At 39.2% G+C, this 10,283-nt stretch overlaps 1 protein-coding gene across 1 annotated transcript in view; it reads left to right on the forward strand.

Moving 5' to 3' along the window:
• The window catches only part of STAB1 (stabilin 1), a 145,403-nt gene that overhangs the window by 32,851 nt on the left and 102,269 nt on the right, over nt 1-10,283 (forward strand). Inside the window, exons 13-15 of the mRNA XM_018562472.1 lie at nt 3,402-3,515; nt 4,534-4,587; nt 7,209-7,289. Coding sequence (XP_018417974.1) covers nt 3,402-3,515; nt 4,534-4,587; nt 7,209-7,289 — 249 coding nt within the window. The remainder of the gene's footprint in view (nt 1-3,401; nt 3,516-4,533; nt 4,588-7,208; nt 7,290-10,283) is intronic.

Genomic DNA, 10,283 nt, shown 5'->3' on the forward strand with positions numbered 1-10,283 from the left:
AATTAATATTTTTGGTATTTAATGCTCCATTGTTTGGGCTGGACCCGGGGGGGGGGGATCAATCTTATTTAGTCCCGTGACATTTGTGTCGCATGCTGGGTTTCTTCTTTCCCTGTCCCTGTCTTTTTTGACACTCCCGCCAGCCACACTGGAGGTAGAGAACTCTGGGGATGCTGTTCTCCGGGTTCCCTGCTAAAATCACTGTGTAAAACTGGGTATAGAACCTTCTGTGATATTGCTGATTGCATTATTTTATTTTCCAGGGCTGGTCTACATGTACAATACTGAGTATGACAGGTCTAATTCTAAACACTACCTTTTGGCCTTGTGTATAAACATATTGCAGCTAGCAACCATTTAGATATATGTCTATTGCACTGCGACCCTTACTATATAATTATTTACATTACCTAATACTTGCAGCTGGAGGTCTTCATTTTCTATCCCAACCATTAGGTTCCAGGAACAAAACATTATGAAAAAAAATGTATCAATAGAAGTTACCTTTAAAATAACTGCAACTGAAAATGTACAGTAGCTGACGGTCAGTGAAAATATTGACTTTTCCTGTAAGTTTAAAGTGCCCTGCCCTTCCTCAATCTTGAGCCTCCCTATTGGCCTTTGATTGTAATGGATGGCTTCAGTGATTAGTGATTTATTAGGCAAGAGGGAGTAGATCTTAGCTTGATTGTTATAGGAAAATGCAAGGAAGGTTTGCTTATAATTTCAGTTTCCTATATATTTGGATCAATGGCATGCTGGTTCAACTGAAGGAAACCTCTGCTTTTGTATATTTAATGTATATACTCAATCAGTTAACAATTATTCAAGCTGGTGGAAATCCTCCCCAGCTAAAAGGAGACAGACTGTATGAAAGGATTGTGAACAATAAGCTTTGACTCTTTTGAATCCCAACCTTTTAAGCAGTGAAGCGCAGGAAGTAACACACAAAACAATACTCATTACACAATCACGATCAAACTGATAAAGCAATCTGTTACCACCATGTTAGCTTGCCTATTGTATGGTCATTTTTGTCATTGAAAGCTATTGAAAGTGGTTGAAAATGCCAAAAAAGGACCATGCCTATGGACAGCATGAGTTAGTATTAAATGTCTAGGGTTTAGAGAAAGGATTTTGCTATCTGAAAAGTGTAGTCTAAAGGGTATGATGTACTATAAAAGAAACTAATGTCAACTAGTATTCAGAAATAAAAGACTGGAGCATCAGAAAACTTCTTTACAGAGGTTGTAGCTGAGTTTTTTTTTTAAGGGGATTGGCAAAATATCACCTGCAGTATTGCCAATTCCACTGAACAGTTTACAAAGCCAAATGATGGTGTCACACGCTTCAGAATAATTTCACATAGTCTGAAACCACGAAATAGCAGCGGAGAAGACATGTGAGAAGAGGTCACACTGCTCATTTTTCATACAGTTGTACTCTATTCTGGTCTTCTGTAATTATCTTCTGAACTGAGCAAGGTTGCGTAACACAAGATTCTCAGGCAAGCCACTGTTCTAAGGATATATTCCTAATGCTTTCTTTTGGATTGTGATCGGAGTAAGATGTAAATCTGTTTTGTTTTCAGAGGACTATGCTATGTTTACACTGGTTTGATAGAGGACTTCTTGGTTCTTTTAAACCCATCTCACCCTAACCTGCTGGTTATACTCGTTATTATTGCCTTAGGGTATCGCCTTCTTTACTGAATATAAAGTGTAGCACCCCCCTGACTTCAGGGGCAGGGGAATATGACATTTTAGCTCAGGGATGAGCCCTTAGCCAGTATGTAAGATGTGAAAGCAACATTGGGCACCAGTGACATTAAGGATTTTACAATGCTTTTTTCCATGAACGGCAAAAAAGGGAGAGGTTAGGGCTGCAGATATCTCGGACAACACAAAACTCCACACTCACTAACTGCTTTCCAGCTTCACAGTGTAAAGAGCCTTTAAACTGAAAATGCGGTTAAACTGTGTCGGAGAACCATAGCTGGTCAGCAGACATGTTTGACAACTCCCCTGGGTGAGACACCAGACTTCTCTCTGAGGGTCCAAGCCCATCCTGGCCTCCAGCATACGAAGTTGCTCTCTCCATCCCAGGAACAATTCCTGACCCCGACTGGGTCCGTACCTGACCACCTGCAGGCTGCAGGCCTGGTCAGATAGCTCACTTATAATAACGCATCCTCTCCCAGGGAGGAGGCTCAGGGGGTAAAGACTCTCACATGGTCAGACCCGGATATTTATATCCTTCTCCAGCATGCACCACTGGCTATGAAACTCCTAGTGATTGACTGGAAAGACATAGATATCCTTAATGCCCCATTATTGGTTGCTCTGCTCCTGGGCAAGGTCACATGCAGCAGCAGGCAAATGACATAAAAGAACACTAATAATTCAACTCTCAGACCACGCTCTGTCTTCTCTTTTGATCTATGCTAGATGGATGACTGTTCTTGTCCTCAAAGCCGATACGACAATTGTTACACAGATGCGTCTTTTCATTTTAAAGTACAGCTCTACCTTTCTTTAAATGAAGGGGCTAATTTATAATGGAGAGAAAATATTACAATCTGCCCTCTGTCATGCTCTGCAGGGCTCCTGCATACAACGGCCCACTCACTCATACCATTTGGGCGGCAATATGCATCACTTGGTATCCTACGCTGTTCTCTCTGCCTAAAGGAGCAGATAGAAATCCCTTTTTGGAGGAGAGCTGGTCATGTGACCTCATGACTAAGTACTACTCCTGATTTTTTTATTTTCTTAGGGCCTGCACCGGATTGCCACGCAGTCACGGAGTCGCCCATCACCAACGATCGCGCTGCTGGTGCCATTTTCTAATGGCACCCCAATCATGCTGGGCAGATTGCATGGTTTCCTGCCACGATTCCACCCGTGCATCCAAACAAGATTGTGGCTAAAACAGCTGCGCGTTGTGAATCGCAAAAAAAAGGTGCATGTACCTTTTTTCTGCGATTGCTATGCGAATGTACCCCATGGAAATCAATGGGGCCACTCGGCAATCGCTCTCTGCAATTGTGCACAAACGTGCGATCCTGGGACGCGTGTCCTGGATCGCTCAGGTCTGCACCAGCCCTAACTCTTTCCTTTTTTTTTTTTAAACGCAGGATTGCAGCACTGCTTTTTAAATAGAGAAAACAAGCTAATTTATTAATGGAGCTGAGAATCTTTCCCTAAAATAATTGTGTGAAAATTTTTACTTTAATAATCCAACTGTGTGAAAATCAAATTCCTCTTCATTCTGAATACCTAAACATGTGCAGATGCTTTTCACATGATGTGTTTGAACTGAAGTACCTGCTTTGTTTTTAATTGTACATTATAACATTGTAAATTTAGCTTGATGTACAAACCATATCTCTGTATTTCCAGAACTGTGATCTTCCACTAATGTTAAATGGACACGGCTTCTTCACTGTGTTTGTCCCATCTAACAAGGCTGTGGATTCTTTAAGAGATGGAAGGTTGATATATCTTTTGACTCAGGTAAGAGTCAATATTTTAAAATTCCTTTGTATTTAGTGCCATATAACTAGTTTAAAGTAGAACTAAAGCCAAAACTAATTTAATTTGGATAGAATGGTGAGGGGACAGAACCACTTTCAGGATTTTATTGCTGTCTGTGTCCTCGTTAGAGAGATTCTCTGTCTCTAATTGCCCTCAGGGGAACTTTTACAATGGGTACCTGGGACAACTGTCTAAGACCCCATTCACACTGAGCGACATGGATATTGCAGGTTTTTTCCGCGCGATTTTGTGCTGAACAGCTTTGAGCTACATTGCACGATATTGAGCGACAGTGCACATTTTATCGCGCTACATATCGCGTTTTTCTGTCGGGATTTCGTCGTTGCTACTTTGGGCTGTAACCAATCAACAGCGATCTTGATGTGACATCATTCTTTCCTTCCATTTTGCAGTGCAAATGTAGCGTGATATCGTGCAACCAAGTCGTGCAATATCACCGGTACATTGGAGCCGAATCGCGCGACATCTGTGGAAAAAAGGGTCATGAACGAGGGTCTAGCTTGAGAGACGAGCTGCAGGCGACATTGAGCTGCGAGATTGAAACTCCATTGAAATGCATTCGACAAGCTACATAGAGCGATATTGCGCTGAAATATGCGCGATTTCGCGGCTGAAATTGCGCGATAAACCAAGAGGGGAGTTTCCTCACATTGGAAAGATATCCTCTCACGTCCCGTAGAGTCTACAGGACACGAAGTGAAGGGAAATGTCCCTCAATGAGACAAATATGTCAAAAACAAAAGCTGACAGAGGTTTAACCCTCCCCTGCTCTATCCAATATGAAAAAAAAAATTGGCTTTAGATGTACGTTAAATTTACACAGTTACATATTCTTTTTTTTCGGATAAACTGAGCAATTAATATGCCAGCAGCAGTTCATATGTAACTGAATGGATTACAGGTAAATGGATTTGAAAAAATGATGTTTAGTTCTAATGTATCTGTATTTTTTGTAAACATATTGTTTCTTTTTCAGGCTAAACACAAACTGTTGGAATTGGTTAAATATCATATTTCTTCTGTAGCCTCTGTAAGTATAGTATATTCGTATCTCATTCATTTTATGTGTCATTATGAGTCATTTAAAATATTTATTTTTTAATTTTTCTAATAATGTTTTTCTGATGAGTGGCATACAAAGAGCACACTAATTGCATCTTAAAGTGACATTAAACTTAGCAGGTAAAACTTGCATTCACGTACCCTAACTATTGACAAAAATGTATCTTATTTGTGTATCACTCATCTATAGATCATTTAATCATCTCTGAATTCCTGCTGACACTGTCCTTCCTTCTGGAGGGTGGCTACCTTTGTTCCCCATGGTCCCTGTGTGTGTTGTAAAGAAGCCACCACTCCATGCTCACTCCTGTGATAGACTATAATTTCAAAACAAATTAGCTACCTAAACGTGAGATTGTAGTCCATCAAGGGAGTAAGCTTGGAGCGGTGGCGACTTTACAACTCACAGGACCATGGCCACCACTCCAAGCTCACTCGCTTGATGGACTACAATCTCACGTTTAGGTAGCTAATTTGTATTGAAGTTATAATTTATCACAGAAGTGAGCTTATTCAAGATTGACCTTGATCTTGAATAAAATAGTACAGACAAAAACAAAGCTATAAAAGGTGTTTTAATTATGTGGCTCTTTTGTAGGATTCAAGGGCTCTATGAAGGCTTGGTTCAGACATTTGAGGTATTACGTATGCATATTAATATGCATTGCGCTACAGTAATATTTAAACTAAAATGTTTTTAAGCTATTTCAAATGCTGATTAAATCCATTGCAGTGAATGCTGCTCCTTGACTTTTAAAAGTTTTAGTTTTCTGCAGAATCAGGTAGTCCCCTGATCACTGGACCTAATATCCTGTTTTAGGGTGGCTCCTTCCCCTTGCAGACGCATGATTTGCGAATCGCTCAATGTGAATGGGGCCTAAGTGTTTTAGCAAAACTGTGAAGAAATACTTTACTGGGGAATTTGTTAGATCTGGATTTGTATTTAAAAAAAGTTTGAGCGTTTAATACTACTTTAACCCCTTCATGACTGAGCTAGTTTTCAGTTTCTGTTCCTAAATGACTGACACACTTTTTACATTTTTACATTTTTGCTGTGTGATTCTTCCACAGCAGCAAGTTTTGATTATTATTATTATTATGTGTAGATTTTTTTTAATAATAATTATAGTATAAAAATATATTTATATATAAAAGTTTTATTTTCCTAATTTTTTGTACACTTTATTTTTTTTTTTGTAAAAAAAAATATTTTTTTTTTGTCAGTTTATATCGAGCAGTCACTATGACTGCCTAATAAATTAACTTTTTTTTTATTTTTAGTCATTATCAGGCTGCTCCAAACTTAGGAACAGCTAATAATAACTTTAGAGACTGATCCTGACAGCATGTCAGAATCAGATCTCGCTAAAGGTCTTTGATCGTTCCTAGACGATCAAACTGATACATTTCACTCAAGAGATACATTTGTATCTAGTGCTTGAAATGTATCATTTAACATCGGGCTATACAGCTGTCAAAACGAATAGCAGAGAGGTGAGTCACTGCTACCTCTCTGCTATCTTCAGCTTTCAGATACGGGATCGCTATTTAGCGAACCCGTATCTGAATGTAAAGGCTTCATTCTTTCATTAATGAAAGAAAGAATCTTTTACAAAAGCTTAACTATTTCATTAATGAATGCCTCAATAGTGAGGCATTCATTAATGACTGGAACTGCTGAGAATCAGCAGTTACCAGCATTACAGAGGCTTATATAACTCGGCACGTACACTGTACGTGGCCAGTCATATAGCCACTTTGTGACGGGACGTACACAGTACGTCTCCCGTCAAGAAGGGGTTAAAGTGGAATCAAAGTCTTGTTGTTTTCTTTCAAGCAGTAGATATATACAAAAACATAAAAAAAATTGTCAAATAGACAATTACTTACCTCTGTCTGTATCGCTCACTCACGGCTGCAGAACAGCCGTGCAGGAGGATGATGTGGGCGTGTGCATGTACAGTCCATATCACCGGCGGGGAGAGGAGGAGAGACGCAATAGAAATAAATGCACGCAGCCGTGAGCGTGCACGTTGGACAGACTCCGTGGGACAGGTAGAAACAGCAGTCTGCGCTAGATCAGAGACTGGCACGAGTGCTGGAGGGACTGCTGGAAACAAGTGGAAGGAAGAAGATGATTGCATCAAGAGGCATCACATAAGGTAAGTCCTTAAAGCAGAATTAGAATGGGGAAAAACACCTTGAGACTTTAATGTCACTTTAAGGCAGACAATAGGTTTTCAGTGAACTTCCAACACAGCCCAGCGCAGCCAGAACTGCACTTGACATGTTACTGCACCACAATAGTGTAATCCCACATGAATAAGAACATTACATAAGAGGCTCAACTTGCAAAACATTAGCACAAGCATAGGGATCTTTATTTAAACCATGTGGCTGTGACCTTAAAATCTCATTGGACTCGACTGAAATTAACTGCTATTTTTTTTTAATGTAGTTCCCACAATCCTGATGTGCTATCTTGGTGAATAAATCCTCATCTGAATAAGAAAAATGCCAGGAAAATGCCATAACTGTGACTGCAAGGGACTGTTAAATCTTTGTGTAATTGTATCTTGCTCCTTTTAGGTCACTTTGGATAGATTAATTACAATGCCACATATTGTGACTACCTCAAATGAGATGATAAAGATAAATGTGACACACAATGTAAGTAAACTAGCATCTTTTTTTTTTACTTGTTTCTTTTTCATCCTCAGTATACAGCAGTTATTCCTGGTCTTGGTGAGAATTGATGACATTGATATTCTAGAGTTTCAGTGTAGTTTATATATATAAACTGTGTTTGTACCTTATGTGAACTTTGGGTAGAGATTCACAGCATTGGTTGTGAAGTTTTCATGTATTTTTTTTGCTTGGATTTTATAGAATCGCTGACATCAGACACAAAAGCATAATGCATGCTGTGTTGAGGGCATATTTTTAAAACAGTAAATGGGACATTTACCAAGCATTCACTGCAGGTGAAAACATGTACCAGGAAAATACACCTGCAGTGAATGTTTGCTTTAGAAATATGCCCTTAGATGCTCTATACCTTTTTTTTTTTCTTACAAAAATTTACTGTTCAATTTAGTTTTAACGTTGTTTTTTAAGTTTGTTAGGTTTTTTTCATGTAAAAGTCAATTCAGAAGCATCTAAACAGTTGCTCCTTCAACCTTGAATTACTTACAACCAAGGAAGGTGCCATCTTAGCCTCTGTTTGAATTGCGGTTGCTATGACGATGCTCAGCTATGACAGCTAGACATCTGCGATTCGTTTCATTCCTAATTGAAATTTGTATGAATTTTCAGAAACTCGTACGCATCTGAATTTCCAAATAAGAGGAGTAACGAATCCAAACATATCGATTACAAAATTCGGATACATCTGAAATTTTTTTCTGAATGTCATTCGGAATGAACTTTTGTTGTTAAATGTAAACATAAAATAAAAAACAGCATGGAGTCCCCTCCCCAATTCATACCAGAGCCTTTAGGTCTGGTAGGAATTTTAGGGGTGGAACGACAAAAAAAACGTAAAAAATGCGTGCCCCCCTAAAATCCCTTACCAGACCCTTGATCTGAGCAGCAGCCTGGCAGAGCAGAAAGGGGGGGGGGGGGGGAGGGGCCCCCCCCCCGCAAAAAACCCCCCCCCTGCACAATACCAGGCCACATACCCTCGACATGGGGACAGTGCTTTGCCGGGGGGAACCCAGATTGTTTCTGTGCACTGTCAAAAAGTAAAATGTCACTTTTTTTCTAATGTCACTTTGCTGCAAGGAAATGTAGTTCGTAATTATATAACATATCTGAAATTATGAACATTTCTGATTCGGACAAATCCGCATAACATAACGAATTGACTTTTGGACCCATTTTGAAAAACGAAATTACCAAAAATCCAAAACAAAACAAAATGATTTTTTGCTGCCGCAGATGTCTAAAGACAGCAGTCATTTAAGGTCTTGAAAGTTCGGTTGAGAGTTGAAATAAGCACACTGGCATCCTTAACAGTTGGCATGCCTTAAAAGTAAATCTTATGGGAGATGGTAAATTGGAGGATAAAGCTTCTCTTAAAAGAGGAACTGAACTCATAAAGTAGGCTATACATGCAGCAAATTTTGGCCGGTACTTGATGAACTGGCTGAACTTTGCTGAGTGGGCGATGCTGTCGGCACCTTTCCGGCTGTCTATCCCTCGATCAGCTGATCGAACAAGCAGTTTGGAAAGTTCTCAGCTGAATGGAGCTTGCAACCAATCAGCTGCAGCTCTGCCTGGGCATTCTGACAGCGTCCAGCGCCCGCTGTCAGAATACAATAGAAACAGCAAGGTATTCATTGATCAACACTCATAAATATTGTTGGAGGGATCTGTTCTATTTTTTTGTTCAGCCCACAGGTTGAATGAAAAAAATAGACCCGTGTATACTCAGATTTACTATGTGTTCTTCTGCAGTGTTCTTACTATAACAGTGCTAGTTTGATGCTAGTGGTGACTGAGTTTTAATGAGGTGTCTATAGAGAAAAGCAGGAAAGGGACCTTTTGATGTGATAATAAAGTAATGCTTTGTGAGATAGAATAACAATTCAATATAAAATAAAGCTTTTCGTTTTTAAATGTCCATTTCATGCAAAAAAAAAAATCTTATCTACACAAATCATTTATTATTGTGAACAGTTTTAAAACAACATATAGAAAGAATGAGGTTTTGTTGAGAGGTATAACACCAACACTTGATTCAATTGATATAAAAAATATTTATTTTACACATATACAGCATAAAACCATGTATACATTACATTGAATACAACCTAAATCGAATAACATTTTAGGCAGAAATTAAAAAACAAATTGCATCCTAGCTCCAATTCATCTTGTTAGGCATTATATTCAGTAGGGAATTCCATGTATCCAGTCCCTACGCGTTTTGCATATTGCTTCCTCAGGGGAACATGTATCTATCTAATAAGAAATGTATATGTATTTAATCTTAAATTAATTCATCAAGTGATACAGTACAAAAATCCATTTTGAAGTCTACACACCAGAAAGAACTGTGCTCTTGATGGCTCCGCCGGACAGAGGGACACCCATCACCATCGTCACCCCCACACCCAAACACCTCTCACTTACCACCCAATGGGATTCCCAGATGCAAACAGGATTCCTCAGATAGAGTGTTGATAGGGATCGAAATCGCAACGTGACCACTCCGTCAGGGGGTTAATTTGGGGGCCCTGGGGCCACAAGAGGGGGCGTTTCAGGACTGAACAATTTGCGGAGGGTCGCCTGTGCTGAAGAATTAGTTACGCTGTTAGGTTTGTATGTGTGAGATCATGTATCCTACCGTGCATATTCATATCCATATATGTATATATATGTATGTCCACACTCGTAAATGCTGTATGAATAATTATCCCCAGTTAGCTTTGGTATTCCCATTTCACCTAGTGAGCCCATATGCCATCCCTATTAAGTGACCATTTATGAGTGTACTCTAATAGGTTCCTAACTTTCTCCCCATTACTAATAGGGATATAAATTTAGGTTCTTGAATAAAAAACCTTCTCAAATAAAATAGATATGGCACAAACATGTGTGAGAAAAAACGAAAAAACATTCCAGTGATTGACTGTGTAAATAATTTTTTATATATATATA

This window comes from Nanorana parkeri, unplaced genomic scaffold (genome assembly GCF_000935625.1).
Source record: "Nanorana parkeri isolate BGI_ZX_2015 unplaced genomic scaffold, ASM93562v1 scaffold579, whole genome shotgun sequence".
NCBI classification, from domain to species: domain Eukaryota; kingdom Metazoa; phylum Chordata; class Amphibia; order Anura; family Dicroglossidae; genus Nanorana; species Nanorana parkeri.